At 39.4% G+C, this 25,183-nt stretch overlaps 1 protein-coding gene across 19 annotated transcripts in view; it reads left to right on the top strand.

The window, feature by feature from the left end:
* Positions 1 to 25,183, top strand: part of TCF4 (transcription factor 4) — a 410,485-nt gene that overhangs the window by 190,042 nt on the left and 195,260 nt on the right. For all 19 annotated transcript variants that reach the window (XR_010025561.1, XM_063128224.1, XM_063128230.1 and 16 more), the window contains one exon: positions 9,962 to 10,026. Coding sequence is in view for 18 of the 19 variants with exons in the window: in XM_063128224.1 (XP_062984294.1) it covers positions 9,962 to 10,026 (65 nt within the window). In the remaining variant the exon portion in view is untranslated. The remainder of the gene's footprint in view (positions 1 to 9,961; positions 10,027 to 25,183) is intronic.

Genomic DNA, 25,183 nt, shown 5'->3' on the forward strand with positions numbered 1-25,183 from the left:
CTCGGTGAGAATACCAGTCAAGGTGGACTGGACATGATTCCCTGGAAGAAAACTTCCATGCCATTAGCATTCTTCCCCTGCAATATTTACAAGTCTTAGCAATTGAACTGAGCTTTATAGTGGCAAATGTTCAGGATTCCTTGGCAGATGAATTGATAGAGAAAGTGATCTCTGAATCTAAGTGCTCATCTACACCAAGCAAGATATTCCACTATGAAAGCAGTATGAAAGTGGTATATAAAAGGCAGGAGCCACACTACTGCTTTATAGCAGTATTGAAGTGCACTGCAGGAATTATACTACTACTTTATAGTGGTACTGAAGTGCACTGACAACTGTTGGGGCCCATGTCACATCTACACCAAGTAGTATATATAGCACTTTGAAAGTGTTATGAAAGCATTATGTGTCAATGGTCCCCAACAGTTGTCAGTGCCCTTCAATACCACCATGAAGCAGTAGTGTGGCTCCTGCCTTTTATATACCGCTTTCATACCGCTTTCATAGTGGAATATCCTGCTTGGTGTAGATGAGCCCTAAGTTTCAGCAATACTGGCATAATGCATCTGTTTTTTTGTTTTTTTTTTACAGTAGAGCTTCCCCATTCACTTCATTGGTGGGCATGGCATCCCACATGCATTCTTTTGGGCATCTTGTGGAGGGTTTTTCTCCACTGAAGTAAATGGAGAAGCCCTTAAAGGTAGAGGTGCTCTGTGCGATATAGGTTGTGTAGCATAGTGGTTATTAGATTTTAGCCATGAACTCCCTGGATGGCTTTAAGCTAGACATAAATTCTCAGTATTACATCTGAAGGAACGCCTCCTCCCATATGTACCTACCCTGACCTTAAGATCATCTACAGGGGCCCTTCTCCGTGAGCCCCTGCCAAAGGAAGTGAGGCAGGTGGCTACTAGGAGGAGGGCTTTCTCTGCTGTGGCACCCCGGTTGTGGAACGAGCTCCCCAGAGAGGTCCGCCTGGCGCCTACACTGTACTGCTTTCGTCGCCAGCTGAAGACCTTTTTATTCACTCAGTATTTTAACACTTAATTTTAACTTAAATTTAAATTTTACTGTTTTAACTCTGTATTTTAATCTTATATCAACTTTGCTGTGTGGTTTTATCCTGGTTGCGCTTTTTATACTGTATTTCGTAATTGTGTTTTAAACTGTTGGGTGTTTTACTGTGGTTTTAATTTTTGTGAACCGCCCAGAGAGCTTCGGCTATTGGGCGGTATAAAAATGTAATAAATAAATAAATAAATAAATAAATAAATAAAGTAGCTATAACAGTGCTGGCCTAGCTCACAGGGCTGTTGTATTGATCACTAATACAATGCATCTGATGTGCGTTGAGCGCTTAGGAAGTACATGATGCAAATACGTATTCTTAGCAGTGGTAGTAATGATCAAGTACATGATTGAGGACAGTAGTGTAGCTCCTGCTTTTTCTATACCACGTTCATACTGCTTTCATAGTGCGATATCTTGCTTGGTATAAATTAGGCCCCATACATTGTGTTGAATGCTCTTTTCTGCATCTTTTCCATTTCTACCATACCCTTTTCAAGAGGAGGAGGAGGAGGAGAATTATATTTATTTTTATCCTACCTTTTCCCCAATACCAGGATTCAAGGTGGCTTTACAAAATTTTAATCGTATACAATTAAAACATATAAATAGAAATATACAAAAGTTAAAAATATAATAAATCATTTATAGTATTATAACATTTAAAAGATTAAAAGACAAATGTCACATAAAAATTCCAGTGCATTAACAGGTCCAGACTGTTATCCAAAGGCTGGCCGGAAAAAAAAATTTTTTTGCCTGCCTCTGAAAGTGTAACAAGGTGGAGCCAGTTTAGCCTCCAAGACAGGGTGCTAGAACAGTGCACTGAGTATTCCAAACACAGCAGTTATGGATTTACATAAGGGATGTTTTGATAGCCGCCAATTTAGTTTCAATCCCTTTTCTAATACTTCCAATCATGGAAATTGCATTTTTGTCACTGCTGCTGTACATAAGACTTGAAGTTATCATTGAGCTGGTTAGCACCAACCCACAATCTCTTTCCTGGGTTGTTAGCCAGCTCAGATTATTTTTTATTCTCACTGGGAGCAGACCTGTGAGGCCTTAGGCATCACTGGTGTGAAAAATTACCAAACTGCTTTTACTTTTAGGAGAAAAGGCAACCCTCTGCTCAGATTGGGAATTCCCCTTCATAAACTAAGTTAAACATCAGCCTAAAAATAAAAGTTTTCAGATTGATCTTCTGAGCCAGTTCCTGGCCCTCATGGTTTGCTTTTCCAACAATTTAGAGAGAGAGAGGCATAATGATTTAGGTCAGCCTTCCCCAACGCAGTGCTCTCCACATTGGTTGGACTGCAACTCCCATCACTGGCCGTGCTGGCAGGAATTGTAGTCCAAATCGTCAGAGTAAGGTGATTGGTTCAATACACACGCACAGAGATGCAAGAAGCATTTCAGATTGAAAGGGCCAATGGATAAACAGGAGTCCTTTGCTCTCAGACATTGGGATTGAGGTATATAGTTCTTCATCAGTGAGATCCGCTGGGTGATCTGAGATTAATTTGCATAGAATAAGCAGTTCCTGTGAGACAGACAAATTTAGAAATCTATCACAGAGGTAATAAGATTTCTTTAACCCATGAAATATGGGTTAAAGGCCATTGGATAACAACAATTACTTTTTGTTTAAACCTTAATTGAATTACAGGACTGTGTTACATTTGTATTGTTCTCAGTTCCTGCATCTACTAAATGCATCACTATTTCCTGTCCAGTTTATTAAGAACTGTTTACTGAATATTTATTTTAAGAAATAGTATTGTTTGAACACAGTTTAAGCCTATAATCCACTAAAGTACTCTGTGGCTCAGACAATATATGTACTCGGTAATTGTTGAGGATTTTGGACCATAGGAAACCTAATTTGTCAAGGCTGAAAAATATTTATTGGTATGAACATCAAATAGTTAGAAGCAAGCCCTACATAGGAATGAAAAGTATTTAACGTCTCATATGTATCAGCTTCAGTTTATTAGGTTATGAGATGCCTGAGATTTTTCCCCAGCCCTACTTTATCAATGGATTGGATATATGGAAATATGTCCACACAATGAGTGCTCAAGTAACTTCTGAATGTCATTCCAGGGGGACACAGATGCAATGAGCATTGAAAATTTAACTCAGCAATGTTCTGTGTTTGAATATTGTTTTAACTTCTCTGGAGGATTTGTCCAAGCAACAGCTCTTCCTATGGCTGATTTTACACAGAAGCAACAAAGTTGGACCAAATGTCCCTCAGGGAAAAGGCACATACCAACATTGGGTTCCTGTATAACATTCACATATGCCATAAATACTAATCCTGTGATGCCCCCAGTCACCTATCTAAACTAACAGGATCAACAAAGGAATTGGCACAGTTCCCATGCGGTTTGCAGGTGTCAAGCGCATTGAATCAGCCTGACACTCGAAAAACTGCCCATCTGGAAGCACCTTTACGTTAAGTGCAGCTTTAAGGTTTTCATTTTCTTTGTCTTCTGATCGCTCTGTTAAACTGTACAATCTCCTGTTGTAATAGCACATTGTATTGGCACTGTAATGTCTCTTTAGGAACAATCAATCTTTACTTCCTGTCAGTGTATACACTAAAGTCTTTCATTTTATGAAAACAACAACCTTCAGTGTTTTGCTACATCTCTGGAACATCTGAGCTTCTCGTAGTTTCTCTTAAGTCAATTCTGCTGTCCTGTTGATTGGAGGTGCTAATGCAATGGCTCAATTCAGATGTCAGAAAACCTGATCCTTAAATCACAGTTTACAGATCATGAATGGGCCATGGAATGGTACTCTCTCTTCTCCTCTTGCGAGCTGATTCACCCATGATTTTGGAGATCAGGTTTTCTTTTGTAATGTCTGAAATCAGCCAGGGTTAGGCTGAAATATACTTCTGCATTAAACAGTTTTGCATCTATGTCCAGCATTATATTTCTTTGACACCCAATTGCATTGGGTATCAATATAATATAGAAATGTTAGCCAACTTTTATATTATCACTACAAAATGCAAAAGAGCAGTTAACCTCTCTTGAAGTGTTCAGAAATTTCTCCAAAATATTATTTAATTATTCTGTCTAACACACTTCATGTACGCAAGCATGTTTTTATGATTGAACAGATAAACCTAGTCAGATAAGCTTCCAAGAGGTGCTTACAGATGTAGGAGCTGCCAATTTACGTTTTTTTTAATGCCATGGAAATCCTATTTCCCCAGGTGTTTTCATTTAACGTCAGTGAGGGCGCCACTAATATCATGGAGCTGTGTATATACTCTAAAATTATTAGCTTATGGTGATGTACAGCTACACTAGTGAAAGTCACATTCTGTGGTGCTGTGTTGGCATTTCTACAGCTGCAACGCCAATCACTGCTAGATATACGTACAAATCACTGCTAGATACACAGACAATTTCTGGACAAAACTGGGTGTGGCAAGTGTGTGATGGGGACAAAAGATGTGTGAGTGTGTTTGTGTGTGTGAAAGAGGGAGAAAGAGAGAAAGAGGAGCTAGACAAAGTTCTGTAATACTACTAGAAGGCTATGAATACGTCATCTGGAAACAACCAAATTTGCAGTACATTTTTTTAAAAAAGGGGTGATGTACCCTTTACTTCTGTAGGATCTGTGACGGGAATTGGAATGTAAGTAACACAGCTAAGCCACTTGCTAAAGACATTTCAGCCATCTACCAGCTGCGTATGTACAACTTCATTTTTATTTGAACCTTGTCATTGGTAGTTGTTTTTAAAAATGGGATTGTTAGACAGGCAACATATGAAGACATGATTGCCTCTCTCTCCATGCACAAGCTGCCCATGTACACCACCATAGATAACTATGAGGAGAGTTGATGTTGAATGGAAACATGGTACTTCCCCCGCTTAATTTTTCTATTTCGATGTATTTTCATTTCTCCCCTCCCCACCCCCAATGCCTTGTGGTTTTAAAGTACAGGGGAACTCAACGGGAGAATCAATGCCTTAAAATAAGAATTTGGGCCCAGATAGTAGCAGTCCTCAAACTGAGAAGTTCAGTATCCAGAAACATCAAATGTTTGTTGACCATCATGGTCTCATCTAAAGCCAAACTGTTGTTGCAAACTGTACGTTGGGGATCATTTGCAATTGTATCTGGATTTTGCAGCTTGAGCCCAACTCTCAGAGAATTTAAGATGTAAGATCAACATGAACACTGAAGCCAAATCCCTCACAACAATAGCCGTTCTCCCATTTCTCTCTACAGACAGAAAAGAGTTGCCCTGTGCCTGTTATTTTCCATGGCAGAGTAAAGACAAGGTGCCCTATCTTTCAGAGCAAAGGGAAAATGTTATGTGTGAGAGTTAGATGACTTGCATTTATCCTTTGCAAGTTGCTTAAATTTTCTACTTAATTCGATTAATTTTTCAAAGCACACCATGGAGAGGCAACTGGCTTCTTCATTGACTGATTGGAAATCCTATACAGCTTCCTTTTTTCTTCCTCCTTTTTTTATTACAGTAAATCTCAAATGCTTGCAAATGCATAGTAAGCAATCAATTGAGTTCAGTTTAGAGAAACTGAATGTGAATGTGGATGATGCCTTGGAGAAGAGCCTTGGCAGTTCAGTCTGTTTCTCTTTGTATGTATTTTTGGCTGGCGTGAATTCTGTGTCTCTTCATTTATTTTAAAAGGTATTAGTATTGTTAATAATATATTTCCTTTGAATCATTCTGCAAGGCACTATTTGCATAACCATGTGCCATCGCTGTGGGTCAGCTTCTCTTGAGAAGCTCTGATTTGATTATCAAACCATCGTCATAAAAAAATAGATCTTTTATGTTCGCAATTGGAATGATATTGGTCCTCTTGGTGGAGAAAGTAATCAGATATTTGATAAGGTTTGTTATTGGTTGATATTTCAATACTCCCCCCCCTCCCTAGTTTATACAAAAATTATTAACGAGTACATTTCGTTTTTAAAAATATGGACAGCAATACTCTGTGCAGTAAAAGACTTGAGCGATTAATGCTACCCTTATGCCTCTTTTGAGTAGTTCTAGCCATGGGGCTTGGCACTGCCACCATTGTCTCTGTGCCAAAAAATATCCGCAGCGGCTGCCGCATTCTAGTACTGGAGGGTTGTCTCGAAAATTCCGCAGTGAACGCGTCGAGTTTCTATATAGCTGTAGACTCTTTCTTTTTTAGATCATAGCCCCCACCACAATCACAACCCCTTTAAAAATAAACAATCATTCATACCACCCCCCAGTGAAGAAATACACATTCCAGATTGCTGCGTTTGAGCAGCACCTGAGAATGATGTATATTGTAAAATAAGTGAAGAAATTCTGGGTGAGCTTCTCCTTTTTTAAATCCATGCACACAAATAGTTACTTGAAGAGCTTACTCTAGCATATTATCAACACTCTTTCAAATTTTATTATCTGAAACAAATGTGCCAGTGAATTTTAAGCAGAAAATCAACATAAAGAGTGTAGCTAATTTTAAATGGACAGGTTTTTTTTTTTTACAAAGGATTTTTTCCTTCCACAAAATGAAATGTCATTACAAAAAAAGTCTGTTAGTTTCATAATGGCAATGGGTAATGAATATATAGAAACACACACACACACACACACACATCTTTAAAGGGTTTCTTGTAAATTTGGGTTATTTTGTTCTTAACCAGGAAGAAAGGCAGATTTCTGGTTGGATTTGGGAACAAAAATAAAGATGTAATAAAAGTTAAAGGCTTACACTACCAGGATGAAATGTGTTCACTCATGATCTCCAAAGCTATCTATTTGGTGGTAAAAGTGGATGCTACAGATGAAATCTTTACAAGGAGCATAATCCTAAAAAGAAGAAGAAGTCAATCTCCTGCTGGTTGCTGTGTCTCTTTGGTACCTCACAGGCTTCGACAGAGTCCTGGACGAGTGCCCATTGATGTCATGGAAACACTCAAATTACTGAGAATGATTCATGTCTGTGCTGTTCTCTTATCCTCCCCCACACAAATAGAAGTAGATTTTTAACCCTGACAACTTGTAATTTGCAGTGCGTTTTATTTTTGTATCTGGATAAATATTTTTTAACAACTGAAATTAAAACGAGGCAGTCTGTATCTGATACGATAGTAAGGAGGAGGAGGGAGGACAGGTATTCACACACAGCACATAAGAACCATTTGCTTGGGTCTTTGTGCAGTGGGTTGGCTTTCTCCCTTCCCCATTAAAATTTATTGTTTCCATTCACGTAGAAGATTTTAAGGAAGTTGGCCTAACAGGTGCGATGCAAAGTGAAACCTAGACTATTCCAATTCTAGACTTTCCCCCCTGTTTTGTGTCTCATCACTGGCCAAACAATTCAGACCTGAATTCTTCTTGGCCGTTACTGTAACCATTTCCTTCTGTATTAATTTCCAGTGTACTGAATGTGGCGTAAATTCAGTATTTCCACTTTTATTAGTATTACAACTATTAAAAATTCATTTTGTAAGTTAGTTGATAGAAAAAGACGTGTACAGCAGAGGAATATGATATTCTTGGGTATGTAGACAAAGTCATTCAATAGTATTTGTTTCCATTTTCTGCCATGGCAGGTTTCAAGAACAGGCTGAAAAATCTTACTTTTTTCTGGCCATGTCTTATTAATAATGAGTGTAATCCATGAAGAACTTTTTCTGAAAATTCCTTTGAAAGTGACATACTAAATGGGAGTACAATATCACAGTTGCATGTTTATTTAACTCCATTTATTTCCAAGCGTTTGAATATAAGTGGCATAAGCTATATATTCCTAAAGAGGGAGATAAAACTGAAAACAAATAGAATTCCATATAATCATGTTAACATCTGTACATGTCATCTTAAGACCATGTAGATTAGGCACAACTACAATTTTATATAATAATGACAATAACCATAGGTGTTTCTCATATGGAGACCCAACTATATTGAGCAGAATTTTAAATGGTGTCTTATATATATTTAATTAAGTGAAAATAGATTTTCAACTTTAGTTCAACACTGCCTCTTTAAAACAAAATTGCCATTTCTTAAGCTACTTTATTAAGCTACTTCAGTGTTTTAAATGAGTAAGAGTTTTCTTTCTTACTGCTTGTGTTTCTATAACACTCAGACTGAGCATGATATTCCCAAATAAAATAACATGCTTTAAAGTAAAAGCTCTTTTGTAAAGTACATGTCGTTGGTAGTGTTAGTAATTAAATGATTCATTTGCAGGGGTAATGTACTGTACTATGTATAGCCTGTTATTGCAATTTATTATATGCTTGATTGGGAAAACAACCTGAACTCTGCATTACATTAGATCTGTGTACCCAAGTGCAATTACTGTTGTCCACCAATAGGTATATCCTATATTAATCGAATGTGCTAGATGTCCAGTCACTAACAGGATTGTAGTTCTTCCTCTACTAAGCCTATTTAATCTTATCTCTGATGAATTTACGCACTCTTAATAATTGCAGAGTTACCCTTGCCCACTTTATCTTAATCTTAGTCTTAATCATGCCATCTTTCTGAGAGCAACACCCATGATTGTTCTTTGTTTCCCTTGTGGAACATGGCTTCTAGGTTTTCATGTGCTTCACCAATTGAATCCCTTCCTCTTTGGTTTGCTGATGATCTCTTTTACATTTCCAAACCAGTCCTTTGCTCTTCTTACTGAAGTAAGGACATCTATGCCTGACTACATATGCAGTTGGTGTTTTAAAGAAAAACAGAGAAGCATGCAAAGGAATTAAATTAGGGATTTAGAGCTGGCATAGAATCTCACAGCCCATTCTAGCCCTCTGCAGTTTTAAGGCAGCTGAAACATTGGTAGGGAGAGACATATTTTGATCCAAAATTTTCTTTCTGAGTGTAACTACTGAGATCAGGTCATTCACTAGGGAATTACGCTGGGAAAGAGAGTGAAGAATCAGACTTTTGACAATCCCCTTTACTAAATTTACCATCTGGAGAGCTTCCAATTGATTACCTCTGACCTCACTGGTGACTGCAGTGTAATCAATGCGAATTATTATGGTCAGATCATGACATGGTAACCTTCCTGCTGTGTACATAAAAAGAAATTTACTCACCTTTTCGGAGTTGGGAAGGAAATGAAAAGGAAAGGGGAATTCTGTTTGCTTCTTGAAAAGGGATTGCTGAGTCCGTTTCAGATAAAGTTTTTGGAACTATGATAAATTGGAACGAGAATAGAAAATGCATTTCCTCTTTTGTCGTACCATACAAGGAAGATGTTTTATGAGAAAGAACATCTCTTCCACAAGCCCCATTGAAATAAATGGCAATGCTGCAAGAACAGTATGCCAGTAGACCTCCCATCAAGGGCACCCAAGTGTCCAACTAAGCAAGATGATGGGACATCCTTTTTGGACTCTCCCTTGTTTTTGTTTGAAGTTAAGCAGCCGTAAAGCCCCCTAAATTGGACTGAGGCTATAGCACCAGGAGGTCAACTTCTTTCCCCATGTTATTTTACCAATCTAAATCTTTCTTCCTCTACCCCTGACCTGCTGCATTCCCAAGGGGAAAAACATATCAGTGAATGTGATGTAGCTCCTGAAACTGAACACAGTGATGAAGACATTGCATTGATGGGAACTCTTACGCATGTAGAATCCCCTAGATTAGGTTAATGGTAAGAAGATCATGGTACTGAAATGAAGAGTGTGCATTATGTGCAATAGTTATATTATTGTCTTCCAGGATAAATAATGTTTCTTTATTATAGAAGATGGCTCTGAAGATAAGGGTTATCTAGTATAACCCAAATAAATATCAAACTGATATATTTAATTGATTACATAATGCATTTCTTAGAAAATCACATAGGTAACACAGGCTTCTCTCACTTTCTGTATTAAACAGGTAAAACAGAAAGGGGCTCCTATTCATCGTACGGGCGAGACTCAAACCTACAGGGTTGCCACCAGGTAAGAGACAGCCTATTGTATGGGATTGCATTTGATCCCATGTTTTCCCCCAAACATGATTTATCAGTTGATGGATTATGTAGTCTCAGTCTTGCTTTCTGAGTTTTGCAGTGGCAGTCTTTAACAAAAATTAAACGGTGTCCCAAAATGCATAGCTTAAAATGTTTCTTTCCTTTTTTTTTCTTTCCAATTTCTGATACTGTTTGTGGATTTCTTTTAGTAACTAGGTCAGTCTCTTATTGATCAATCTCCTTCAAAACAATGCAGTAGTGTTCCAGCATGACAATTCCTGCATAATAGCTCAACTTAAGGAATTGTAAGAGGGGTTTGTTTTGGAGTGTGGGTGGGTGGGGGGAGCACCAACAGAGCATGTATAAGACCCTGGCTTTGGATGGCTATTGCAATAAATTATAGTTTTCATAGAGCCTGTATGATGTTGTGTGAAAACAGGGTTGTATTGAGGGATAAAAATGTCTGTGAAAATATGATTTGTTGTCCCTTTTTGTTTCTGAATTGTTTTTGGCTGGAAGTCAAGGCCAGCAAGCTAACAGCAAAACCGTCTCAAGGGAAGCATGTGCGAGCTAGAAAAATAAGAGTATTTTAATTAAATAATAAAATGTCAATGTAATACAAAGGTATAGCGTGTGTGTTTTTGCCTCTGTACACTCTGCATTTGCATACTTTTAACTCTCCAGAGGGTGTCTTAGTCTAAAATTGCTATCAATAGCCAAACATTTAAGCTCCTTTCAAGCCAAGTGATAGAAAAGATGCTGCAATTTAGTTTTATCATTCACTTTTTTTCGTCTAAACTCACACACTTACCATCTCTCTTTCTCTCTCTGCCCCCCCTCCCTTCCTCCATAGAACAATAGTTGCTCAGTTTGGAAACTATCAAGAAAAAATAATATTCCTTTTTAATTTTCATATTTGCAGATTTTTAACACAGCTAGCCAAAAGAAGAATATTATTTCTTTTGTTGAAAGGGGGATGCTCCCCCCCCTTTATCCCTTTCATATGACCATAAGTTCCTTAGTAGTAATGTGGGATTTTCAGGCAGGGGGGTTGAACTACTTTGTTTAATTAAGCATAGAAAAATATAAACAATCCAAGTAATTAAATAGAACCTCGCCTTGAAAAGTACACACACTTAGTATTAATGTATCCTTAGAGCTGGCATTCCACTGCCTGCCTGCATCTGTTCGCTTTTTCAAGTTTTGACTCTCCAGCCTACTCAGATATGCCATCAATTCCATCCAGATCTCAGGCCAGAGATTTGTGGAAAATGAGACACAAGAGTAGCTGGGTCGGGAACTAAGGATTGCATGTGTTATGAAGTGCAATTCATCCCACTTTTCTGGAAGGAATTCCACAGGAAAGTAGATTTACAGCCATTCCAGGGCAACGGAAACATCTTTGGAATGTGGTTGCAAATGCTTGGAGCTTAGGCAATGAACAGCTTAGTCCTGTGTCTCTAGTGTAAAGCTTTCAATTCCTGTGGAAGGCCTGCTCCTGTTGTATCTGGTTTTTGAGGGTCAAGGCAGAGGTTGTTTGGACTGAGTAAATAGGAGGTTGACGAAGTGCTTCCTTTTTGCAGGTGGTGGTGGTGGAACAAACGGCAATTTTCAGTGGGGGCCCTTCTTGTTATTGGCTGGAAAAGTAGTCCTGTGTGATTTCAGACTCTTTTGTGTATGCTTTTCTATTCTAATCAGAATTTGCATGGGTTCCTTATTATAGAATAGGATTTCTCTGCTGACTTAAGTTAGAGGAAAGGCCCTTTAAATTGGGAGATTTTCATTCAAACTGCTTGATTATGTGGATACCTAATATCTTATCCTTTTGTTTTAAGCAAAGAGTGGAAGGAAAATAGCAGTGGCATATTCATGCCTCAATATGCCCATTTACAGAAACACATTAAAATAAGGTACACAGGCAGAAATTTAAAGTTTGCAATAAACCCCTTGATTATGCCTAAAACAGTTCTTTGATTAATTTCAAGTTTTTGGTCAATACTTTCCCTTTTAAAAATGATTCCATTGGTTATAGTTTGATATGGTGCAACCGCCAAAATTGCCACTGATCTTGCACATTTATTTAGCTGTATTAGAATCCTTTGTGTCCAGAAATATAATATTGTTGCAAATCTGCCTAGAGATAAATGCCTCCCCATAATTATTTGCAAAGTAAGGGCCAAAACGAAAATTACTTTAAATCTGAATGTAGAAGCTGTGTATTTTTTTTCATTTTTACTCTACAGTAGATACAGGGAGCCCAATCCAGATGTACTTCTTTTCTTCTCAAAAACATTCAGTTGACTAATTTTGTTTGTAAATTAAAAAATTACTCTGTAAATCAGTGGAATCTGGTGGCTGCCATATCTAGCAGCCATGTTATCTACAATCTTTAATTTCCACAATGAAATGATAGTGTCACCTAAGGTTCTTATGTAAAGTTCAGCCACACTCAGCTCTAATCCTTGAAACAGATGTCTGAGGAAATCATATTTTCGGGGCCACCAATTTAATTCTAGTTGTCCTCAAAATAAGGAAGTGTCTGGACATTTTTTTGACAATGTCAATTTACATTTGAGAGGAACTCAGTTTCAAACATTCCTGGAAACAAGCCAAGAAGGTAAAAACAATAATCCAAGAATAGTGATCACCTGCTACGAAATATAGAAAACAAGCTCTTAGCCAAGTAGCAAGGTCAAACTCGGTCAATAGTCAAGGAGGTAAATTACGAGTTCCAGCAAAGAAGTTGGGCAGAAAAGAAGTATGAATTGAAGTCCTTTAGGTGATCAGCCTCCCATCAGCCTCAGCAGCACGGCTAATGATCAGGGATTATGGGATTTGCAGCCCAAAACATCTGTAGGGAACCTGGTTGCCTCCTTATGCCCAAGGGCATGTGCATCCAACTGGTGACCTGTGGACCAGATCGAACCACTGAAGCATATTTATCTGGTTCCTAGAGGCCCAATCAAATTTTACACAAATGGTGATAAAATGCATGATTTTATCCATAAAGAATTTGCTTAAGAAGAACTATTGCCGGTATTCAAAGGTTCTCTATCTCTAAACATGGAAGTTTATAACGAGAACCCATGAATTTGTCTAAAGCTATCTGTACCAGTGACCGTTATCACATAATAGCAAATTTCATGTTTGTTTAGGCATTTATCTCAGGATGGTGTATAAAGGTATTTGAAGCACTCTGAATAAAGCAATAGGAATCAAGTTAAAAAAATCAAAAACATATTAAAACAGCAGAGTCATAAAAACAGCAGCAGGATTAAAAAGCAGTGGAATCACTCCAAACCTCAAATGGCCCAATTAAGTGTTTTCAAGTAGATGTTGAATGGCATGGGTGACAAACATAGAGTAGTGCATGAGGCAGAGCAAGAGTTCCACAGCACCACCTTCTGGAAAGAGCCATTGCGATGGAACAGAACTGCTGCAACACAGTGCCTCCATCTAGGTCTTATCCCAGACATTTGATCCAGAAGGACATCTTGGTGTTGAAAGTTGCTAAGAGTTCCAAGTTAATTTATAGGGTCACACTCAACATTTTTCTCCTTGTATGGGTCAACCATCATGTCGACCAAGACCACTTCAGTGTCAAAAGCAAGTAGGAAACCAGATTGAAATGGAATCATATAATGAGTGCCATCCAAGAATGTTCACAATTGCACAGCAACCACATGCTCAAACACCTTGCCCAAAAAGGGAACATTTGTGACAGACCAATAGTTTGAACAATCTTCTGGGTCCAAGCTGGCTTCTTTAGGAATGGGCTCATTACCCAGAGGACCTTCTCTTCTGCTACTCCCAGACTGTGGAATGGCCTGCCGGAAGAGATTCGTCAACTTGACAGTCTTTTAGAATTTAAAAAAGCAATAAAGACTGATCTATTCCGGCAGGCCTATCCAGTGAAATTTTAGAATGTTTTCAGGATGTTTTAATCATGTATGGTATGTTTTAATTCGTTTTAATGTGCATTTTATCTCATGTTTTTATACTGTTTGTTTTACACTTTGAATTGTTTTAGTTTTTGTGAACCGCCCAGGGAGCTTCGGCTATTGGGCGGTATAAAAATGCAATAAATAATAATAATAATGTATAGTGGGAAGAAGTACTTAATTTTTTTATTGTCCACTGCCCATGGATTGGATCCAGATTTAGGCATGAGCAGGTAGGCTGGTGGAAATGGATGTCTCCACCTGTTCTTCTCATAGCAGCCCTCAAAACTGCTAGAAAGAATGTCAAGGGGCCCTACTAAAAGGGGTAGCCTGATGGGGAAGGGATAATCTCCAAAAATTGGATAGTGACTTTCTGTGGGTGGAAATGGGGCATCCCCGCCTTCTTCCTGTTTCTCTCTGTACCATAGCCTGCTCTATTCAAATCCCTTGAGCCTCTGGCCCTTTCTACACCTAAGCATTATCCCGGGAAAATGGAGTGTTCATCCCTGCCTGCTCCTGGGATCCCCTGTGTGTTATTTGCATGCACAGGGGACAATCCCAAGGGGGGGGGGGAGGCAGGTGTAGAAACGGCCTCTGATTATCATTTTAAGGAAGTTGGAGAAGTTGTCCCCTAAAAAGGAGGATTTTGTATACAGTATTCCAGTTGTAACTGTGTGCATGTTAGTAACTATGAAGTCCCCTTGCTGCTAAAAGATACCAACTTTACTTGTGATGCATTGTGGGGTGGGGAAATGGGAACATAACATTCCCCTGATTGCTCTCTGAATATATAGAAGTTTGTTATCCCTAGAATAAGGAGTGATTTGGTGGTCCACCTTGTTTGTCCATTGGTGTGATGTATTGCCACCTCAAATAATGGACCTTAGTTATTTATATGGCATCCACATGCAGTCTATAGAACTTTTCTATTTCATGGATTCATAAGATCCATGGATTTGGAATTTGTAGAAATACTTTCTATAAAAAATAATAGTTATTTTTATTTATTTATAACATTTCTGTACTGCCAAATAGCAAAAGCTACATATGGTACCCAAATATTTTCTGCTAACTGAAGGTAATTAGTAACTATAATCAATCTACTGGGAGAAAAGTTCTCACTTTTTTAATACTTCTGAACCATTTATTGGAATACATGGGAGACACTTCAACCTGCCTACCAACTGAAATGTTTAGGAGTGGGGAAAAGTTTATGGAAATTGCAAGAACTAGCAATATATTTATTTTAACATCCTGTTACTAAAATATGGCAAAATTCATTATAGCTAAATAGTCAAGAAAGAAAGGTTTTTTTTTTGCAGAACGGGAGGCTGTCTGTCATCTTCAATTTGTTGCAAAATGTTCAAGCAGAGATTAAAGGAGGTTTATAAATGGAAAATCTGACAAGACCAGAAAGGTGAATGGAAATTACTCTCATTAGCTAAACAGGCTGACCCTTTATTTGCAGATCTGCCCAAACAAATATTACCAGATGTTTGCAGCAAAAAAACAGATTCTTACATTCCCTTTTTGTCATTTTTGTGGGTCGCAAAGACCATTGCAAGCAAATAAACTCTTCTTGCAGCAAGATCTTGACATCAATAGATCAATATCTATAGCACCTATTTTTCCGACTAGGAATCAGCTGCTTTAAACACCATTACCTGTAAACATCTTTTACAGATGTTCTCTTAGTGGTGGTACATGTGGAGGGGCAATCTGCAGCCCCCTGGAGGTTTCTTTTCATACTGGCAGGTGCTACTAGCAGAAAAGTGATAGCTTTAGTGGATTACATTGGGGGGGTTACTACTTCCTACTTCCTACTTTTCATATGCAGTGTCACCTGCCCTGAAGTGGTATCTGCCAGGATGTCAGTCCCCACTCCCTCTTAGTTGCCATTCATCAGTGGAACCAAGTGATGTAGCTTCTCCTTCCATATGCATTGTTGCTGCTGCTGCTGCTGCTGTTATTCCTTTTGCAAGAAACCCAAGGTGGCTTGCATGGTCCTCCTCCTTTCCATTTTATCTTCATAATAACCTTGTGAAGTAGATTAGGCTGAAAGTCAGTGACTGACCTAGTCACCTAGTAAGCTTCATGGCTGAGTGGGGTCTATGCATCACCATTGTGCCGTCTCTATGTTCCCCTCATCTGTGCTGGAAACTCATAATCTACCATCAATGTTTCAGAATGACAGCTGTGTGGTTTATACATTGGATGGAAGAGATACCTAAAGATGTTATCTATAAAGGGCCATGGAGTAGGGGTTGCTCACCCTGTATAGTTCCACAGATAATGAAAGTTACAGAAGATGTGATACATGAACCAGAACACTCAACTGTAACTTACAAAGAGGAAGCAATGGTCTAGTCCTTATTCGTGTAGTTAGTGAATGTATTTATTTTAAGCATTTTTATCGTGTTCTTCAGCCAAAAAGGCTCTCCGAGCAGCTTACAAAGGTCATTAATAAGTTCAAAAGACATAACACCAAAGGGAAAGAGATTGGGAACAGGGAAGGAAAAAACCAAACACAGGCAATAGATCTTAGTTACAAAGTTCAGCAGGCGGTAATTCAGCAGGTCATGGAGGTAGATCTAAGCACAACGGAACTGGTGCCACTGCTTCCTCTTCATCTGAGGGCCTCAGCAGTGGTAGTTGGTAGTGGAGGAAGGAAATCTCTCAGCTGGAAATGATCGAGGAGGTATCTTCAGTGCTACTGCTTCTTCCGCTGGTGGCCTCAAAAATGGCAGTTCGTACTTTCTCTTTGACAGTATGCAGCCATTGGCTATACAATGTTGCACTGTTCAAGGTGGGCCACCCATTACAACCTCTACTCATGCCTCCCTATTGCTCTTCACTTGCTTTTGCCACACTCTCAAGTACTATACTAGTAACTACAAATTCTCCAACAAACGTAAATACTGAGTTCAGAATAAACCAGGCTAATTTGGCAATTTTATAAGACATGACTAACAAAATGATGTGCCTATAACCAAGCTTCCTCTCTCTATATATTGATAATGAAGCTGGGCCTGCATCTGGAGCAGAAAGAAATGCAGATACGGTGGTAGGATTGAGTATACTTCTTCAGAATAAAGGCGAGGAATACACTTGATCTCCATTATGTAAAAACAAAACAAAGCCCACCTCCACGCAGAACACCTCTACACTAATAAGTAAACTAACACATCAGGGAGAAAAGTTCTAGTGTCACCTTTGCCTGCTTTCCATTTTCAGGCTGGGTTCTCACAACATGCTAACCCATCCAGTGGTTGAACCAAGGGTTATTGTGTTGTATGAAGGCAGCACTTTTCCCATGGAGAGTGGCTTGTTAACCATCCTGAATGACCCAAAAAGAAACCATGGGTTCTCAAGGTGGCTTGTTTGAGATAAATAAGCCACACTGCATGGTTAACAAACTATTCTGCAGAAAACACACTGCCTTCAGACAACACATTAACCTACCCTGGGGAAAATGTGCTGTGTTTGGACAACAGGATGAGCCTTGGTGGGTTAGCATATTGTGTGAACCCTGCCAGAGTCTTTCTGGCATTCAAAAATATGATTCCCTGCTTGTTCTATAGTCTATTCTACCACATCCTCCTCTCAGTTCATTCTGCTGCATGTTTAGACCAGCTTCAGCCCCATTCCATTTTTCGTGATGAAGGGAATCTGGCTTGCTTGCACTTGTCTATATCAACAGGAATAGGTACAGTGTGAGATAACTTCATATCTGTTTGCATTTTTCTTTTAAATTGATAATTAACATGGCTACTGTCTACAGGGGGGGAAAAACTTCGACGTTCTCCTATCATTGTTATGCCATCCTCACAAATTATCCTTCATCCCTTTAGGTTCGTTTTCTTTCATTTGACTATATTATTCTCATCTATAAAGCCCGAAATAGCTTGGGACCAAGTTAACTGAAAGATCGCCTTCTCTTGTATATACCATCTGAATCTTAAGATCCTTTTGGGGGACTTGCGCCTACCAAATTAAGGAAAGTAAGTGGCTTCAAAAGGGAGGGGCTTCTCAGTGGTAGCACCTGACTGTGAAATTCCCTCCCCTGATTTCTTTATGCTCTTTTCAACATCAGGAGAAGAACTTTTTCTTCACTCAGGCCTTTTAAACACACCTTGGGCTCTTGTTATTTTAGTATGTTTTTGAATCTGACCTGTTAGTTGTTTTATGTTTTTAGAAGGAAAGTTTGTTTATGCAGCATTTTTATTGTTTTTCATTTTTAATTATTGTATTTTATATTTTGAATCTTTTATTTTGTTGCCTTGATATGCCCCGCATCTGGCTTGCCTAGCTGCACGGAGGCCTATTGCGATGGTAGGGGGAAGAGCGGGACATTTTACTTGCCCCCATTGGTGGTGGCAAAGTGGTGCCATGGGCTGGGGGAGGAGTCTTCAGTAGTGTAACTGCCCGTCGACCCCTTCCCTCAGGCTCTTCGGATCGCGACTCACTCACTCACTCACTCCCTGGATGTAGTGTGAGCTTTTCTGGTTGTCCTTTTGGGGGCCGAGTAGGAAGTTTTGACTCTTATTTAATTGTCTTTTTGCCTACTTCACACTGCCCCTTTTGGGGCCTCCCCTCCCCAAAAGGGGCAGTCCTGTTGGTGGCGATTGGCAGACACCACTCGATAGGATTGGAATGTTTTCGCCCAATAACAGCCCAGCTAGTTGCTGGCTGAGTTTAGCTGCCTGCCCAGTTAGTCCTTTGCAGGTCTAATTTGAATAAATGTGCAATTTTATACCATACTTTCATGTCTCGTCTCTTTATTTCCACTCATACACTTGCAACTGTCAGCTATCCAGAGAATATTTGTTGATGGGTGGGCATTTAAATTTAAGGAAACATGTACATTGATGGCGCTATATAAATAAATAATAATAATAAATAACAATAAAAAAACAGTCAATCACTTTTCCCCCTCCCAGTTAGTTCTAGATTCTTACACTGTCAGGATCCAGATTTCAGTCTTGTATAGTCCTTAGTGCCCTGTAAATGTAACATAACTAATATTTATCAAGAAATATGATAATCATGAACTCAATCTTACAGTGCTGCAATGGCCACAGTGTTCCTGATTGATAGCTTAAGGCATTGTGTGACTTTGACCTATTCATACTGGGTCAAAAAGATACCTGCTCATATTCAGCAAGTCTTGTAATTTGTTGTTGAACTTATTTATTTATTTATTTCATTTTTATACTGCTCAATATCCGAAGCTCTCTGGGCGGTTCACAAAAATTTCCAACTTTCACTAGGATTTTCTGACTTGTCAAGATTTGGTTGTCTTGCCTGTTTCTCATATTAGGTGAAAAAGCAACCAGTCGTAAATCTTGGTGGTAAATTTCATAGGAGATATTGGTGATAAAGGAAGAAAGGGAAGAAAAGCTGTTAGGTATCGTGAAGGAAGAACTCCCAGCCTTCTTGTTAAATTCTTCCCTATAAGGAAAGGAATACTAGGACTACAATAGGTGATGTGGCTAGGAAACTATTGATGGAAAACCTTTGACTTTGACTTGAAAGATATTAATGAAAATCTGGAAAAGTTGCATCTCTAAAACTCTGAAGGGAAGTTGAAGAATATCCTCTCAAGAAAATTCATGGCCAAGTTTGAGTGGTAAACTATGGATATAGATATAAGGCAGTATCCAATGGTAACCTCACTTTAAATTTAATAATATTTGAGAAATTAAGTCTGACATTTTGTAGGTTAAATCAACACATTTTGCTGTTGCTGGTGGGACAATTTGGAATAGAAAAATGGTGGGCAGGCAAAAGGTTATTTTGGATCGTTCTTTGTAATTTTTCTACTTCAGATGTCTCCCAAAACTTCCCTTCACTAGGAAAAGCAGCTGTTGGACTTTGGTTACATGTTTAAGTCAGAGGTCCAGAACCTCAGGTCTGAGGGCCAAATTTGGCCAGATGGCCACACCCATTTCCCCTGACCACACTTTCTTTCTCCCGGTGGTTTCCCTGCCTTTGTGCGGTTCCTTCCCTATTCTAAGAGGTTAAAATGCCTCACCTAAGACTTAGGCTTAATCTACACCAAGCAGGATATTGCACTATGAAAGCGGTATGTAAACGGCAGGAGCCACACTACTGCTTTATAGTGGTATTGAAGTGCACTGATGACTGTTGGAGCCCATTGACACATACCATATACTGTTTTCATACCACTTTCATAGTGCTATATCCTGCTTGGTGTGGCTCCTGCCTTTTATATAACACTTTCATACCACCTTCATAGTGCAATATCCTGCTTGATGTAGATTAGGCCTTAGTTTCTGTCAGTAAAAACTTTAAGCTGAGATACACTAGCATTTTGGGCCCCACCCCTTTTTCCTTCAGCGATGTCTACAACTGGAATTTGGCTGCTGAGAGCTTCACCAAAATGGAATTTGGTCCTCGGGTTGAAAGAGATTCAAAACCCCTGGTTTTTACCCCCTATTTCTATACAGAAAACTAAGAAATGCTGTTCCTGCCACTGCAGAAGTAGTTACGTGACAGCATTAAACAGATATTTGCTGAATTATGCAAATTATATTTCTATCAAGTCATAAACAGCTTCTGATATGATTTTTCTATGCATGTCAATGCTTTTTGCTTCATCGTGGATGATTATTTATTTATTTTATTGCACTCATATCGTAAAAACCCAGTGAGGTAGGTTAGACGGGCTCAAGGTCACAGGGTGAGTTTTCTGGCTATGTGGGGATTTGAACATGGGCTTCCCCAGTCCTAGTTTGATACTCTAACCACTATACTGCACTGTCTCCTGAATAGATCAGCTTTATTAGTACTTTTTACCCTCATCCCATCATGCTATATGGAGGACACACAAACACATAGGGTCAGTGTTGGATGTTTGCAGATGCTTTCGTCATTGGTATTCCCAAACACTTTTTTGTGTCACATCATTAAAAGGAATAGAAAATGGGGCAACAAACACACACACACACACACACACACACACACACACACACACACACATATCTAATTTGTACTTTATTCATGAACATCAGGGCATGGAATCTTTTCTGTTTTATTGGCATTGTATACAATAAGTTATTAAATTTCATCTCTGTAATACACCTGCAGTAAAATAACAAAACATTACTGCACTTAAGGAACATGTGTGTGTGTTACAATGTTTCACCCCCCTTCCAAACAGCTGCTTACAGATTTCAAGATCCGTTGTATATATTCCCTAGAGCCCACCTCTAATAATCGAGACACATCTGCCATTGCAGTGTTATAGGCATATGTGATTTTATTGAAAGCTATACCTATCTATAAAAAAATTAAATAACTACTACCTCAATTAAATTGGCAAGCTACCTTTTGTGAAGATCATATTGCAGACCTCTTGAGACGAAAGAGTTCATTTTACTCTTCTCTTACAAATCACTAAGTATGTTTTTTGATTAGTCAAATAAGTAGATTTCTTCTTGCTCTTGTGGAAAGTTATCTCTACCTGTTATCAAATCTCCTTCCTCCTCTCTGCACATAAAAACGCATAAATGTTGCATTGAGATAACATCAAATTAAATAAAACCAAGGAATTCAGAAATAAATTCTTTTGTTCTGACTTTATACTGTTAGTTTTACCCTACCCAGTGCCTGTTTACCCTACCCTGTGCCTGTTTTCATTCTCTTCCCCTCCTTATTGTTTTATTATGATTTTATTAGAATGTAAGCCTATGCGGCAGGGTCTTGCTATTTACTGTTTTACTCTGTACAGCACCATGTACATTGATGGTGCTATATAAATAAATAAATAATAATAATAATAATAATAATAATAATAATAATAATAATTTTATTCTTAAATCTCTTTGGTTTCCATCCCCTCCATTGTTTCAGAACAGACTATATTTTATAGAGTGTCAGATTGTATGGTGAATGTGTAAATATTGCAATCGGCCCTATGAGCACATTGGGAGCAGTAGAACGGGCAGTTCACCCATAGATGTGTACCTCTGTACGGTTTGGCTTCATAAAAATCAGAGGATGCAGAATTGTCCTTGTGCTGAATGCAACACGTTATTCAACTATTAATTATTAATCACTTACGTGGCATTGTTAGTGTGCCAGATGCCTTAAACTCTTTCCAACTAATTCATCCCTTAGTTAAGTAAGAACATTTGGATATAAGCTGATTTATGGATTGAGCTGGTGCTGAATCAATAAGAGCTTAGGCCTGCGGGCAGGGGATGTAACTGCTGCCACACCCGCACAAAGTCCCAACTCCCCTTGGTGGCAAATATAGGCATTTTTGACACTCGCTAAGGCCAGCTGCTTTAAAAAACACACCAATGGATTAGTTTGCTCCATTCTGATGTCCTGTGTAATCTAAGTGTATCATAGGCCTAATCTACACCAACCAGGATATTGCACTATAAAAGCAGTATCAAAGCGGTATATAAAAGGTAGGAGCCACACCAAGCAGGATATAGCACTATGAAAGTATTATATGGTATGTGTCAATGGCCCCCAAGAGTTGTCAACGCATGACAGTACCGCTATAAAGCTGTAGTGTGGCTCCTGCTTTTATATACTACTTTCATACCGCTTTAATAGTACAATATCCTGGTTGGTGTAGATTAGGCCATGGTGTTAGTCCCATTAAAGTTGTTCCATAAACATTAATTTGATTACAAGTTTTTTTTTCCTGGTTTACTGGGCAGTGGATGGAGATTTTTATTTGGTTATCATCAGAATGTGACTCAAGTGGAAAACTAAAGGTGATGGTCAAGCCATGTTATGCTGGACATCATATCTCCTCACATTTTTTTCCAATACTCAAAAACAGCAATAGGGTTGGGGGGAACATCAGGATTAGGGCCATGACTCTAGGTGAGGGGTTTAACCTTTTCTCTCTACTGTTTCCTCACTTCAGTATGCCGGCGCCACAAAACTACTGTTAGTTTCATTGTTGTTCAAGTTCAAGAAAGGAAACAGTAGAGGAGGAAAAGATAAATCTGAGACAAGAGATGTGTTCCCAATCCTATTCATTTCTTGTGTTCATTATCTCCTCTTTAATACTTTAAAAAATGTGTGGAGGTCTTATCTCGGATAACTCGTCTAACGTGGTTTGGCACTGATGCAATAGCTTGTTCATGACACCTAGCTGGATATAGCCTTAGCTGTCATGATCAGGCCTGTGCCCCTTTGTGTGGGGGAAGGAGTTTCAGGCTATCAATCAGAATCAGATTCTGAAGCCGAAGAAACAGGACTAGAAACGTATCAGCCTACACAGGAAGCGGGGGAGGTGATTCTTTCAGGTTCTTCACCCACCAAGGAAGAATTTTGACCCAACCTTATCAGTGAAAACGCTAACAACTCAGAGTCTGTGGGAACTCAGCAATCCTCAGAGGAGGGAGGGGCTTCAGAGTTGGCTGATCCCAAAGTCCGCTGCAGGTTCAAAAGGCCAGAGCTAAAAGAAGGCAAGAGGCGATCAGCTTGGCTAGCTTCACACCCAAGGCTTCTTCAGAGGAATCCTCCCTGAAGTTAAATGGACTCAAGGAAAAGACCTTCCCTTTTGTTGAAAGGACAATTGTCTCACTAAGTTAGCTAGGTTTTAGCCTAGAGCAATGTTCCTAGTGTTTAAGCTCTCTTCAGGTGCAAAGAGATGTTTATTTGCTGAATAAAGCCTTGTGGCGGACCTCTTTGTGGTCTTGCACGGCAGTGGGAGGGCTTGTAAACACATTAACTGAGATTTGATGCCAGTTCTTCTAAACTAGAAGGTCAGAAGCCTGTCCAAAATCTAATAATTTGACTTCCCTGCAGTCCTGATCCAGTCCTTTGGGTTTCACCCAGATGGCCACACCTACTTTTTCTTGCCACACCCACTTTCCCCCTGACCAATCATTTAGTGGGTTCCAATTATGCAGTTTTACCCCCTTATTCTAGAAAGTTACTTGTGGAAAGAACTTCAAGATAAAATATGCTGATCCTTTGGGCACACCCTGTTTGCCTTTGTTCCTTCCCCTTTTGACTCTAGTCCCACCCACCACTGGAATGTGACCCCCGAGAGCTACTCTGAAATAGAATTTGGCCATCAAGGCTGAAAGAGAATCAAAATCCCTGATCCAGGGAATTTCTACACCAGCCCTATATCCCGCGGTAGTCCCTGGATTGTCCCTGTGTGTCCAAATGATGCACAGGGGATCTCGGGGGCAACCCAGGATGGCCAGGGACTTTCCTCAGGATATCTGGGACCATCCCAAGGAGCACGGGCCATGTGTCCACTGCTCCTGGGTCATTCCTTCTTGTCCGTAAGTAGCGTTTTTTTTTTTAAATGGGCACTGAGCTGTGCAGTGGCAGTCCATGCCCATCGGGGCTGGGAGGTGGGAAACGGGTTCAGTTTTTTTAAAACAACATCAACTCACTTTTTCAGTGGAGTGCAATTGCACTCTTCTCCCATGTTTTTTAAAAAATGGTGGTTGCAATGTCCCTCCTTACTTCCAGGATGTTGCACAGCCGTCAAGACACTGGGGGAGTATCGCAGAAGCAGATAAGTCCACAACCTTCCACCCTTCCTCTCTTTACACCCTTAAGGTGTAGACATGCCCCTAATGCCTGTGCACAACTGCAAACTTTTTAGTACTTTCTTCCCACGGAAGCACATGTATTCTAAAACACCATTCTGGAAGGTCGGCGGAAACTCTGGAGTAAGATCAAGCTGGGAAGAGGGGATACACCTGGAAGTAAAAATTGCCATCATCCACATGGGTGCATTGAAGCAGTTCCTTCTCACACATAATGGCAGTGGATCTTGTCCATTTTATATGGGAAGCTGCCTCCTGCATACCATCATCCTTGCTTTACTTATGACTAGGATGAAGAACCTCTTTTAGTCCAAGTGCAGAATTCAATTGCAGAGAAGCTCTTGAGGGTTGCATTCTACTGGTGGGTGAAGCAAAAGTCAAAAGGAGCGGGACAAAAGACAAAATAAAAACACAGCAAGCATATTTTAGCTTAAACCTCTTACTGCCTTAGTTTTAGCCTTTTAGAATGGGGGGTGGACATGTACAAACTGGAAAGCCACCCAATGAGCCAAGGGAAAGGGCCTGTTGTCAGGAAAAGGGGGGCAGGGCCAACTGGGGAGTCCTGAATGGTCAGATGGGCCCGAGGTTCCCCACCCTTGATTTATGGTTATGTGCAAAGTTACTTAATATATGTATATGGTCT

Source organism: Elgaria multicarinata, chromosome 6, assembly GCF_023053635.1.
Source record: "Elgaria multicarinata webbii isolate HBS135686 ecotype San Diego chromosome 6, rElgMul1.1.pri, whole genome shotgun sequence".
NCBI classification, from domain to species: Eukaryota; Metazoa; Chordata; class Lepidosauria; order Squamata; family Anguidae; genus Elgaria; species Elgaria multicarinata.